The 14,192-nt window shown below is 45.0% G+C and overlaps 1 protein-coding gene and 1 long non-coding RNA gene across 6 annotated transcripts in view; both read right to left on the reverse strand.

Annotated features, from left to right (window-relative positions):
• The window catches only part of TNKS2 (tankyrase 2), a 29,342-nt gene extending 28,242 nt beyond the window's left edge, over positions 1 to 1,100 (reverse strand). For 4 of the 5 annotated variants that reach the window (XM_081004547.1, XM_081004545.1, XM_081004548.1 and 1 more), the window contains exon 1: positions 708 to 1,100. In XM_081004547.1, the coding sequence (XP_080860673.1) occupies positions 708 to 936 (229 nt within the window). In that variant the 5' untranslated portion in view covers positions 937 to 1,100. The remainder of the gene's footprint in view (positions 1 to 707) is intronic. The other variant, XM_081004546.1, reaches the window with a different exon arrangement.
• A 5,568-nt stretch (positions 1,101 to 6,668) lies between these two features.
• Positions 6,669 to 13,891, reverse strand: LOC308476784. The gene is made up of 3 exons (XR_013986092.1): positions 13,726 to 13,891; positions 12,650 to 12,711; positions 6,669 to 9,624 (listed from the first exon to the last, which is right to left on the reverse strand). It is a non-coding gene; the product is annotated as an uncharacterized lncRNA (long non-coding RNA).
• Positions 13,892 to 14,192: the final 301 nt, after the last annotated feature.

The raw sequence follows: 14,192 nt of genomic DNA on the forward strand, positions 1-14,192 counted from the left end.
TAATCCCCCTTGAGCAACAACATCTTCCTGAAAGCGCCCACAAAGCACAACGTGAACTAATGTTTACAGGATGTGGCCCATCACTCGTTTTAGCTCTGAGAGTGGATTGCAAACTTATTAACAAATTCACCTCCGACGCGTTTCCTTCTCAAACTGGACACCTTTTGAATGTCAGGACTTGGCCAGTACCGGTTTGCTTCCCCTTTGGGCGCCACTTTTCAGGTATGCAGCAGCCCTTCCGAGGAGACTCTGAAAACAATGCATCTCGCCCACGGAGCGGAAGGTCGGCCCACGCCACCACTTGCAGGCCTCCCTCGCTGTATGTGGGGGGGGGGGGGTCAGTCTGGCTGCTCTTGGCTACGGTGGCCATTTAAACACGAGCCCCCATAGGCTGCTTTCAGGGACGGGGATCTCGTGAGTTCCTCCTGCATGGCCAGAGATCAGGGACGAGAAGGGGGGGGCGGGTTTATAGGCTCCTCTTATTTCCACGAAGGAAACGTGCGGACGTGGGGACACCCGCCCACCAACTCCCTGAATGATTCCCCTTAAAGCCCCAAATAAACAAACAGCACCTTCCTCGGCGGAAGGGGCCCAATGCCACGGCCCTAAAGCCACTATACCCCGAAGCCCCGTTCACACGCAGAGTCAGAGTTAGCGGCGGAGACGCCCGAGGCGGCGGCGGCGGCGGCCCGGCCACCCGCGAGTACCTGCGGCGAAATGGAGGGGGCTGGACTTCCTGCCGGCCGTGTCCCTGCTGTTCACGTTCTCGGGCCTCACCAGCCGCTTCACGCGCTCCACGTCGCCGTTCCGGCAGGCTTCGAAGAGCTCGCGGGCCGGCTCCGACGACGCCCCCCCGGCGCAGCACGGGGACAACAGCAACGGCGGCAGCGCTTCCCCCAGGGGACCAGCCGCCGCTCCGCCCCGCCGCCCCGCCATGCCGGGGGCAAGAGCCAACTTCCTCCCGCGTTCGCCCTCAGAGCCCAACACCCGCCATAGGCGGCCCGAGCTCTCTCCGCGGAGAGCGGCGGGGGGAGGCGGCGGTGGCGGCGGCGGCCGCCGCGGGGAGCAATTCGACGCCACAGTCGCCTCCGGCCGAGGCAGCCACTGAGGGGGAAAGGAGGCGGAGCAGCCGAGGTGCGCGCGCAATGATGAAGGGGGGGGAGGCGGGAGGGGAGGCGCATGCGCGATGTGCGCGAGAGAACTGCCGGCGCGGCGGTTAGAGCAACGGAGTGACGTCCGGGCAGCCGCGGTTGCTCCAGCGGTTGAAGCCCCGCCCCCAGCCCGGCTTCCTTGGGAGCAGCCGTTCTCAACCTGTGGGTCCCCAGATGTTGTTGGACTACAACTCCCATCATCCCTGAGCTCTGGCCTTGCTAGCAAGGGGTGATGGGAGTTGTAGTTGAACAACATCTGGAGACCTACAGGTTGAGAAAGGCAGCTTGGGAGTCAGCTTCTCGTGGGTACCGCTGCTTGGTTACGCGTTAGGAATAACGCAATGCGTGGCTGAATACGGGATTGTAGCGTTGGAAGGGGATCCCCGAGGGTCATCTAGTCCAACCCGCCCGCCCCCGCAATGCAGGAATCTCAACTAAAGCATCCTGGATGGGTGGCCATCCAATCTGCTTTAAAACCCCCAGCCTCCTGAGGGAGACAGCTGTACTGTTGACCAGCTCTTGCTGTCAGAAAGTTCTTCCTGTTTAGTCCTAATCTACTTTGTTGTAACTTGAATGCATTGGTTCGAGTCCTGCCTTCCAGAGCAGGGGAAAACAAGCTTCCTCCTTTCTCCATGTGACAGACCTTTAGCTATTTGAAGAGGGCTATTCCCTTTCCTCTCAGTTTTTTCCAGGCTAAACATACCCAACTCCTTCAACCGTTCTTCATAAAGCCTGGCTTCCTGTCATGAAGTCAGCACAGTATGGGAGTAAAGCTTCCTAGGCATTGCAATGGGATTGTTGTTTGGTATTGAGTGCCAGTGTTGGGCATGCCCGCTATAGAAATTGGTGGCTTCAGGCACACCTGACAGCAGCACAGTGTAAAGTCGTGGCTTCATCCCGATGTTGGTGTCATAGGCAAGTAGGATAACTGTTTGTTGGGACCCTCCCTGCCCCATTGCTAATTTCGGTTTTCAAAAACACATGTCTGGTAGAAAAAATGGCAAGCACAATTGATACGGCTCGATTTATTTTAAATTGCAAGATTTTGTAATGCAACAATATTTGATTATCTTTCTCAATGCAAAGGAAAATGTTTCAGCACATGAAGCATGACTCTTGTGAACTGTAATGTGAAGATTTAAGTCTCTTAAAAGTTTCAGTTAGAGGCACATCAAAATCTCACTCTGTGTGGGTTTTTCCTTTGCAAATAGCTATAGTGTGAATATAATGAAACATGCCTATTACTAAAGGGTTTAGAAAAGCAACAGTTTTGTTGGTCCATAAGAAAAATTCCAAAACCTCAGATTGGGTTATACTTGCATTACAACCTCTGAAAACATAATAAAATAGAACTTGGACCTGGTATTAAGAAAAAAGGTGGGGTGGTTGAACTTGATGTTGAAGCCACAAAGTGTAAATTTAGTCATCATCTTAAAATAGAGCATAAGAGGAGATTTCAGACTTATAGGACAATTCTGAAAATGCTTACTCAGAGGTAAGTCCCATTGAATTTAATGGGGGCTTACTCTTTATGCATCCTTTGCTTGGGAGAAAGCTCCATTGGTAGACAAGCATGGGATTTGGATAACAGTGGCTTAAGTTCTGATGCTATGAAGTTTTCAGGTTGAACTGGAGATTTCTGGGACAAAGAAGCATGCAATAACTGATCCCGCATCTTTGAAAACAAAAAAATCTAGCTGCTACCAAGATCTACTTGCAGCCTTAAGCAAAACACACAAGAGTTTTGTGAAGAACAGAAATATATTTCAGCTTTTTAAAATTTACTTTAGGAATTAATTTTCTTTGGATTATAGAGCACAGAAGACTTTGTAATCACTTTATGTATGAATATACAAATAGAGCCTGTGTGAAGAGAGCAGACTCCTAAAAACTGGCAGCAAAACCCAAGAGAGCAACTTGTATAGTATTCCTATATTATATCCCAGTTCCAGCTAATGCTAACTGGAAAAACACACACTCCAAACTGCTAGTTGTTTCAGCACATCCCTTTAGGTGAATTACCCATTCAGGCAACTATCCAATTCATTAACATTCTTATTCATATCCCTGAGATATTAATAATGGCATAGTGATAGACTCATTTACAGTAATCATGTCTAAACCAAATGATCATTTTGACCACATTTCCTTCTACACACAGCTATTTTCATTTCCAAAGTTGATTTGGCAAATAAAATAGTGCCACAATGTATTACATTTTTGCACACATTTGTTCATTCACAGACACACAAACACTTAATCCATTCAGCCCAGTCTTATGTACAGTTAGGATCACCTGGTCAGTGCCTTAGGGGTGTCTAACTCTCATAGACTCATTCTCTGTTTCTTTTTTCTTGGAAAGACACTACTGTGGAGGTCCACACTGCATGCTGCAGTGTGTGGTGCCATCATAATTTTCACCATCCTGGTAGAGTGGATCCAAAACTGTTTAGTTTCCTGGAAAGGTGCAAAATTTGGGACCCTCTGATACACTAGCCTAGAACTGGTGCAGCAAAATAATATTAATAACCCATCAGCACCTCCTTCTGCCCTGGCCAGCACATGCAGCAGCTCTTAGGACAGGGGTTGTCAACTGGTGCCTAACCAGACCTTTATTGGTGCCCCTGGGCAGTGGCCCCAGACTCTTAAGCTTTCATTTATTTAAAAAGTAAGTCTATAGCCCTCCAAGAAAAATAGGAAACAAAATGTGCTGGTGATTTCTGTGAGGTAGCTTGACTACTCCTACCTGTTAGTGTTTTTAGCCAATGAGTCAAGTCAGAGCTGCAGTGGATATGTAATGTGTTTGGGCACTAGGCAACAGGATCTCTGGGGTCCCAAAGAGATGCTGTTTTCCTTCCCACTTGGTGCATTTTTGTTGCTTCTGTCTTATTTTCTAGTCCTTAGCCTCTTCCTAATTGGCCCTTCCTTTCCCCCCAAGCATCCAGGATGCATCTTTCCTGTGATGGGTTCATCTGAAAGCAGATAGTCCATATATGTTATCTTCTACAAATACTACTACACAATAAGTGTGGGTGGAGGTTAAAGAATCCCCTCTCCCTGCAGAAAGGCAAATGTGGAAGGAGACTTAGGCTTGTCTCATGCTATGTAGGAGCTGAAGACCAGGCAGAATTAAGAATTCACTTACAGCGCAATAGCATGTATGTCTACTCAGAAGTAAGTCTCTTAGTGTTTAATAGGGCTTGCTGCCAGGTCAGTGGGTATAGGATGGCAGCCTAGGCTTTGGGGCATGTTTAGCATTGGGGAAAACAGGGTTCTTGTGCCTTTAGCAGCCATATGACAGGCATAAACCGGTTTCTAGCTTAGAAACGCAGTTATGGGGGGAAAGCTCACCATGAGGTTACTCTCTCTATTTTTGGGTTATGCCATGGCCATAATGACAGTGATTTTGTGTGATGCCACACACCACACAGCAGCCATTTTGTGACCAGCACTCCCAGCACTCTCAAAATTCAACTATGCCCACTGGTCAACAAAAGTTGGAGACCTCTGGCTTAGGACGTAGCTGCAGATCCACTTTGATCTGTTCCAGCCTGCTGCTTCTGACCAGGGCTTCATATTGGTCTTATCATAGTTTTATGCATGTTGACTCAAAGTATTCAAATGAGTTTACTTCAATGTAAGCATGCATAGAAATGCTGTTGCTCTTTGCCTCCAAAAGTCCTTTATTTTCACATTGGCAGAGCAATTCCCCCCTCCCCATTCCTCTAATGCAGGCACTTCCAACAGGTAGATTGTGATCTACCGGTAGATCACTGGATGTCTGTGGTAGATCACTGGCTTCACCCATAGAAGCTCAACAACTTTGGCTCGCCTAAAAAAAACTCAGCATTTTCTCTCTGCACCCCTAAAAAACAGGTCTTCCTCATCCCTAAAAAAAAGCTCAGCAACTCAATAACTTTGACCTAAACCCCACAAAAGGGGGTTTTTACCGCCAGTTTTTACCGGTAACTGTGAGTAGATCACAGTCACTTGGGAGTTGGCCACCCCTGCTCTAATGGATTCCTGCAAGGGAGACAGACACCCCTGTATACAACCCTAATCTTCAATATTTCGAGGGAAACAAAATTATATTAATAGCATATTCATAGTTTTGTTCTGGACTAAAGATGCCAGTAAATCCACCCCTGGACTAGTTTAAATGCATGCTAAAGTGAAATCATGCTCAAAGGTCTGAGACCCCACTTCTCCAACTGAATTGCCCATTCAGACAACCATCCACAGCCATTAACTCTCTTTTGTCAAATCCCTGATCAGCATCAAGCAGCGGTTTAGATAAAAGCATACTGATGAATTCATTTACACAGCAATCAGATGCCTAAGCTCACAATACCAAATGATCACTATGACCATTTATTTTTCCACTGGCACTGCCATTCCAGTTTTCAGAATTGGGTTGGCAGACAAAACATTGCCACCATAGATTACATTTCTGCATGCACGTGTGTGTGTGTGTGTGCGCGCGCGCACACACACACACACACACACACACACACACTCCCTGTATCCATTCAGCCCAGTTTTTGGCACAGTTAGGTCCTTTTGAACTACTTATTCCCAACTCCATTGAAATTAGTAGGAAAATTCCATTTCATCTCTAGCCACAAGCATTCTTTCAATAATTTCTCATGACTGAGCAACTTCATTAAGAAATAACCCTATGGCACCCACCACAGGGTTCAGTAAATATCCCCTCAAAAATCCACAATGCTGTTTGCACTGGCGTGCCTTCTTGACGGAACGTGCCCCTTTAAACCTGCCTGTGTTTGGATGCCAGACACTCTCCCTCTGTTCCGTTCTAAACAGAGGAGAGGTGCAAAGAGTTTCTCTTTGTGAACAAGTGAGGCAGTGACTAATACTCATTAATGGGGTGCTTGTACAATTTTGTGGCCCTGCCTCTTTTTCTGCTCTTACAGGTGGCACCCATTTGTGCTATGCCACCTTAGCATTGCAGCCATTTTTTATTATGCCACACTGACTGTTGCAGGCTGGGCTGCTGTTTTGAGCCCATGGACTGCCAGGATACACACCACTCTGTGTGGCATGTGGCAGTCCCTCAAAGCATAAGGGATGGAGGGGTAGTGTTTTGTTGTTTTTGTTTTAATTATTTACTTGTGCTTTTATTTTGTGTTCTTATTCATGCTCAATATGCAGTGTTATGCCACTGATTCTTATATAGCATGAAGCAACATGGCAGTTAGTGGCAAATTATCAAGCCTAAAATTCCTTACCATTCTTCAAGGATTTGAAGACTTGAAAATACTTTTGCCACCAGGGGGCAGAAAAGCACAAAGAAGGATAGCTACAATGCATAGCTTGGAATTAGTGGGGGATGGAATTAAGGCACACTTTCCTTTGACAGAAACATACATTGTAGATTTTTCTGTGGCTATAAATATCACAAAACTAGACCTAGGTTTGGTCATCATGCTTTCTTTACTTCTTCAGCTGTCATATCTTCAGCTGCAATCCTAAACACTCCTCCTCCTCCTCCTCCTTCTTCTTCTTCCCTGACTTTTTCAAGGCAGCTGACAGATTAAAAACAAGAATTGCTGAAAACAGGAAAAACAAAATTTAAAAATTAATAGAATTAAAAACTATATACCTATATAAAATCCATTTAAAGCATACAAATAATTACAATAAAAACAGCATGGCACGGCACCAGCCCTTTCATTAAAAGCAGTCATTTCCCCAGAGCCTGCTGGAACAAGAAGGTTTAGCTGCCAGCAGAAGGACAATAAAGAGGGAGCCAATCTAGCTTCTCCAGGGAGGGAGTTCCAGAGTCTGGGAGAAGCCACTGAGAAGGCCCTCTCCGGCATCCCCACCAAAAGGGACTGTGAGGGTGACAGGACCAAGTGCCTCCCCTGAATATCTCAAAACCTGGGCAGGGTCATATGAGGGGAAACGGATTTTCAGATAGCTTGGACCTAAGCCATGTAGGGCTTTATAGGTCATAACTAGACTCTGAATTGTACCAACTGGATAGCACAACTGGACACCTTCATTTGCCCCATCTGCAACAAAACATGTCTCTTCCACATCGGTCTCCACAGCCACAGCCGGCGCTGCAACCATCCAACAGCTTGACCTCACCCCCAAAGGCGCACTCCTCCTTTGTCTCCCGAGACAGACAGATGCCAACTCAAAGGTCTCTTGAGTGAACGCCCAATGGACCCAATGACTTGGTCAATAAGCCCTATCACTTCATTGCTTTAACACTTCCATTGGACTCAGTTTTGAAGACTCTCCTGAAAATATTGCTCAAGGTACATCTTCTAAACTTCCACAGTGTATAGACCGATGTAAATAATTCAAGGCCTGGGAGATTCTCTCTAAATCTCCTTTAGCATTTCCATCACATATCTGATGCTCCTTAGCCAGTTCTTGCTTCTTATGTAATGGGAGAGGAGGCATAGAAAGATTACTGGAGGACACAGCAATCTGTTTGCAAACCCATGTGCTCCAACACCAGTAAATACAAACTGAAATACAAATTTAAAGCTCGTTGTCAGATCCCAAAGTTCACAGGCATATTGCCAGATCACAAATATATCTCACTGAGGACAGATTGGCTGAGCAGGTGCTAAAGAAAACACAAAACACAGCACATGCTGTTCCAGTATTTTTCATTCGTGGACTCGGGTCACATGATGACAAGGTGCTAGCCAATCGTATTCACTTACATAAGGCTAGCCTCCAGCCTTCTGGTAGTGAAAGATTCCCCATCCACCTGCCCACACATGCATACTTCCCTAACTTACTGAGATGCTCAGTCTATTTGATGAAGTGGGAGTTGTGAGAGAACAAGCTTTCATGACAGGAAACTAGAAATGTCAAAGAAAGGAAAGAAAGAAAGATTTAGGATGCTGTAATCACAGTAGCTATTCCCCAGCTTGAGAAACCCACCCCCTTCTTGGTTCAGCCAGGTCTGGCTGATATTTAACATTCCCCCCCCCCCCCCAGATTTACTCAATTTCCAGTAAACTGCACCTCCTTTAATTCCCACTTATTAGAAAGATATCTAGGAGAGTTCAAGTATTCCAAGAGAAAGGGGGAATTCTTAAGTTATAAAAAGGTGGTTTTTTTCTTCCTAAGGAGGGAAGAAAACCCCCAAAGGAAGATACTTTTTGCCCCAAAGAACTCTACAGAATAGACTTTGTGTGAATATGAGCATTTAGCCATAAGAACGGTGATGTTTTCATTGCCAGATTTTTAATCGGGAGAAAGGACATGGAAGGAGAACAAGGAAGCAGCTGAGTTTTAAAAGCCGTAATAATGTGACTTCAGCAGCCCACACATAAAATGGCTAAATGTCAGTTCAGGACAAAGCTTAGACAGGCAGTTTCTCAGCAATTTAGACATCCTTTTCATGGAACACCTAGTTTCAAGGCATACAAAAGGTGAGCCTGTTCTCAACCTCATCTCTGTGATCGATTTAGCCTACACAATGCACCATTATAATTACTAGCAATAGCAACAATGACCTAATATAATTATGTTTAACACCTCAATAATTAGTGAGCTTCTGAGGTATAGAAATAATGAATTGGAAGTGGCAGGAGGGTGAGAATAAAGGGTGGCAGTTCAAAAGGCCTGGCACATCAAATGCTTTGAAGTGGTTTTCAAGCTTTTTGCCTTCCAAGAACCCTTTCCTCACTGACTTGTCTGCTTTGGAATCCCTGTGCATATGCGCAGAGCCCTTGTCTGCTGAAGAGCATTCTGGGACATGTTTTAGGGTGAACTTAGAAAGTTTGCACAAGCCAGGACATGAACTTAGAATATATGCAAAACTCCCCACATGGTGCCACATGGTATGGGGGAAGATCAAGAGTGCGGAACAAATGGTCTTTCATGGAAGCCAGCTCATCTTTGCTGGTTTTCTCATTGAAGAACACCAGGGTCCTCCAGAATGTAGTTTGAAAACCATCGAGAGCTATAGAGAGAGTGAAGAGATGCCTCTGATCATGCCATCTTTTCATAGTCAAAGCTTTCTTAAACCCTTTTCAGGCATTAAACAACTGGAGGGGAGAGGGGCAGTAAGGATGCGAACAAGACATTTCCCTCTCCATTGCTATTTCACAGCAGGGAGACTTTGTTTCTATAGAAGTTTCTGTGGGAGGAAAAATATGGATTCCTGTGACACATGTGTGCACGGCAAATAATAAAAGAATCAGCTGAGTGCTTTGATTCAAAACGTGGGGCTGAATTCTCTCTCCAGCAGGGGAGAGCCACACACTCAAGCAGTACCGTGAAGCATTGGCATGTAGGCTGTTAAACCTTTTGCATATTCCATTTAGTCCACTTGCAAAGCGCTCCCCTCTTTCTACCCCACTTCCAATGGACAGACCACTTACTTTTAAGTAAGCTTAAAATGTGTTACTTACCAAATGTTCCAGATGTTAGATTCATGCATTTACCCAAGCAGCAGTAAGGAGAACACAGGCAGAATACTCTTGTGTAGAAAACACAGAGAAATAGCTTCAAACACATGCTCTAAGCTTGGAGCAAAGCTTAGACACATCTTCCTTGGTCAGATAAATGGTGAGATGAGAGACAGGAGGAATAAGAAAATTTCACTTCCTCCCTCATCATCTCCCTCATCAGAGAAGAGATGGCATGGCCTACCTGAGTCCAGGAACACAGTTCTATGATCTTAATTCCTTCATGCACTCACTAATGTTCATGCATAGTTATGTTTGGGTGCAATTTCCTGTGGCCCCTTGCATAATTAGGGTTCTGTAATGTGCAAGAAGACTCCAGGAATACAAAAAGCTACCCCTTGCAGACTCCACGCAGCTGAGCTAGTGTTTAAGAGGGCTTTAAACTGTTTTTCAACATCTATACCAGGCATAGGCAAACTCGGCCATCCAGATGTTTTGGGACTACAATTCCCATCATCCCTGACCACTGGTCCTGTTAGCTAGGGATCATGGGAGTTGTAGTCCTAAAACATCTGCAGGGCCGGGTTTGCCTATGCCTGATCTATATTCCCCATATGAGTATGCTATCTGCTATCAAGGAGCACATGAGTATTATCCTTCCCCTGCATATTATCCTCTCCCCTAGTCAGGACACCCATCCTGTCCAGAGCACAGATAATAAACCTACCATGAGTTGGAATCATCCTGTCAATCCCTGACTCATCTGCTTGGAATTCTGATCCCTGTTTCCTGTTTAAGAAAGTGATGGTTGTTTCTTAAGTTCCACACCAGGGTCTGAACCTATGGGAAACATACCCTCCAATACTGAGGTCCGGAGTGGATGAATATGTGACTTAGATCATTCCATTTACAAAAGCAATTCCCTACGTTCAGAGGCAGTATTCCCCTCTGTTATGTACTAAAGTTCTCACCCTGGGCCTGCAGGGGGATACTGTAGATAGTTATGCAAATGAAGGATCGAAAGTGACGTTCAGTTATTGGATAGTTTTAGAAAGTTGCTACAGTAACGTTGTAGTGGAGCTCTATATAAGCAGGCTGACTGAGCCCTTCAGCTCAGTTCTGTTCTGGCCTCTGAATAAACAAGAGCTGTTGAAGAATCGCTGTGTCGTCTGATATGTTCACGCACAACTTAACACCCTCAATGCCAGTTGATGGAAATCACAAGTGGGGAAAGTTCTGTTGCATTTAGGTTCTGCTTGCCAGAAACATCTGGTTGGCCATTGTAAGAACAGGACGCTGGACCAGATGGAACTTTGGCCCTAGCCAGCAGGGCACTTCTCATATTCTTATATTTTTACTCTCCTACCCTGCTGAGAGTCAAAACAAAACTGGCTGATTGAAAAGCAGTGACCTACAATTGACATGGACAGGATTTTGATTCTACTTAACAGACACCCCTACATAACAGATAGTAAGAAAGGACGGTTGTTTTCAAAAGCCAAAGAACACACGTTTTTAGCTCTGTGTCAACACTAATCATCCTTCAGGACCATTTGTTTATAGAGTCGCAACAGGTTCCATTTTGTGTCTAGAAATAACATATTCCAGTAGGAAACCACGTTGGGATAATCGCTGCACCAAGGGCAAGATCTCAGAAAGTATGCATCTGAAATAATAGTATTAATGACTCATTGGCATCCAGCATTTTGATGTACAAAGAAAGCAACGGGATATTCTACCCCCAAAGGTTACCCTCCATCCCCAAGCATCATTCCAGCCAATAAATGAATACATCTGCCCCATAGTTTTCCTCTGTCTTTAATATGGGTCTGTAATAGCACCGATTAGAAGAGCTCTCACAATGTGAAACAAATGCATGAAAAAGTAACGTACAAAAGCAACATTCAAAAATCCAAAGCTTTGTGAAAGGTCAATATTCAAATATAAGGGATGTTGTGAAAATCTGGCCCATTCCATGGAGTTCAATGCAACTTTAGATATTTTGAAATAAAGGTAATCAGAACATTTTAAAAATTATAATCAGTACCATTTCCCCCCTGGGGGTACTCAAGGGCACGCGGTACCGGCACCTTTCCTCCTCAAAATGTTAAAAGTGTGGCACATACTGTAACAACTTCGTGATGAGCACCGGTGCATTTTTTTTCTAAAAGAAAAAAAGCACTGATTATAATGAGCTACAAAAAGGGATGAATATTAAAAACAGACCATAAAAGGTTACCTAACAAAATTGAAGGAAGGAAATGTCCCTTTACTTGGAACAAATTTTGTTGAAACATTATGACATCATAGCATTTGTGGGCCAGTGTAGGTATTATATGGAAATGCATAGCCAATGGGGGCAGGGGGAGGTTGTTTGCATTGGCTACTGGTTTCAAATTAAACAAGTCTTCTCCAGCAGTCCATTCAAGCAGCAGCTAGGATTGTCCTCAGCATCACTTGACCCTCTTGCTCTCATTCTGGGATCAAATCAGAAACCGGGAGGGCTTCTCTAAATCAGGGACGTTCCTGGAAAATAGGGACACTTGGAAGGTCCGCTATACTAAACTGAAATGTTTAAAAGTTTATTTGATTGTCCTTGAATCTTCCCAGCACACTTGCCATCTGCTCCTGCCACACCAGTGTGGCGCGCCACAACCTTTGAGAACCACTGTTATACAGCATGCATGCAATAATCTCCTGACAGATTTTTTTAAAAAAATGAAAGGAGCCTGCAAGCTTGAATGAGAGAATGTTAATGGGGAACAGTTGCTTAACCCTTTCCCCTCCAGCCATTTTGCTGCTCAGAATTCAGCCCCCACCCCAACTTACTTTTCCATGGTTGGGGGGAGGGGAATCTCGTTCTGTAGGTGGAAAGGCATCTTGTAGCAAGAAAATGGCAAACCCACCCATACAGGTATATCTAGTAGAGACAGTTGTTTCTTCAAAAGGTAGGTGAAGTCCTGACAGGAAAATATGACGTGAAGATTAAAAGCTTCTAGAACTTCCTTGTTACATATTAATTTGCAGAAACTGCTCCAAGCAAGAGAACAATGTTGGAATAAAGTTTCCCTTGATGCTTAAGACATTAAAGGTTACCATATATCAGCCGCAGGGCAAAGTGATCCATAACGAAGCATGCAATTTTCAGATGGGCTGGGCTGAAGAAGATAAAGCAGCAATGTCATAGAAAGCAAAAACATTACATAATAGGATATTAGAATCATAGAATCGTAGAGTGAGAAACATGGGCGTAGCCAGGGGCCCCCGGGAGGGGCAGCTGCCCCCACTAAATCAATAAAAATCAATGAAAATACATAGCACACTGAGGTTCTTTCCCCCCTATCAAAAGGGGGATACCAAGGATAATCTAGTCCAAGCCCCTACAATGAAGGAATCTCAGCTAAAGCATCCATCCAAACATTGCTTAAAAACCTCCAAGGAAGGAGAGTCCATCAGCTCATGAGGGAGTCTGTTCCACTGTCGAACAGCTCTTAACCATCTGACAGGTCTTACTGATTTTTAGTTGGCATCTCTTCTGTTGTAACTTGAAGCCAATGGTTTAGGTCCTACCCTCCAGAGCAGGAGAAAACAAGCCCGCTCCATCTTCCATGTGAAAAACCTTTAGATATTTGAATTATATATAATAATTGAATGGCTATCATATCTCTTCTGTCTCCTCATTGCCCTCCTCTGTACACATTCCAGCTTGTGAATATCCTTCTTAAATTGTGGTGCCTAGAACTGGACACAGTACCTCAGGTGTGGTGGCCCCCCGGCTTCTACTCCAGAAGACCCAAGAGCCACCAGCTACCACTGCTAGGTACAGTGTTGCTTTATTTTCAGGTTCCCCCTCTCAAGTTCCCCCTCTGCCTCGCTAAACATTCAAGGGTGTAGCTCAGGGGCTGCCTTCCCACAAAGAATTCTGGGCACTCAGGTTTAACCCTTGCAGAGTTTCAGTTACCAGCAACCCTTTACAAACTATAGTGCCCAGAATTATTTGAAGGGGAAAATGCGCTTCGAATGTGTTTTAAGGGGATAGTGTGTATATGCAGGGCAAACAGGAACTGCTCTTCCTGCTCAGTTCCTGTTTGCCCTGGCTCCTATTCTCCTATATGGGACACACCATCTTAAGCATGCCAACATTTTATGGGATGCCAGGATTGGACACCCACCTTCTCTTGTGCAAAGAGCATCTCACTGTGAGTGAGTGCAGCAGAAGCTGATGTAGGTGCCTTTCCGGCACTGATGGTGGTGGTGAAGGAGGGATGTCCATATCTTGTGATGGTCCTGGTCAGACATTTTGTGCCATATGGTGCCCCTGCGCCAGCCACATTTGTGTTACGCTGTTATGTACTGAGTTGAATAGGATCCAAACTGCAGCAGTCTGATTGGTCCTAGAACAATAGGATCCAAAATGCAGCAGTCTGATTGGTCCTAGAACAATAGGATTCAGAATGCAGCAGTCTGATTGGTCCTAGAACAATGCAACAGTATGATTGGTTGGCAGGAACCACCCAATCCTGCTCCAGATAGAAGTGAATCCACAACCTGATTGGCTTACAGTAGAATTCCAGAATTAGCCAATCATGTGCAGCCCATTGTGTAAATAATGTATATAAAGCAGATACTGTGAGGGGAC

The sequence above is a fragment of the Podarcis pityusensis genome (assembly GCF_964106645.2).
Source record: "Podarcis pityusensis genome assembly, chromosome: 5".
Lineage (NCBI taxonomy): Eukaryota > Metazoa > Chordata > Lepidosauria > Squamata > Lacertidae > Podarcis > Podarcis pityusensis.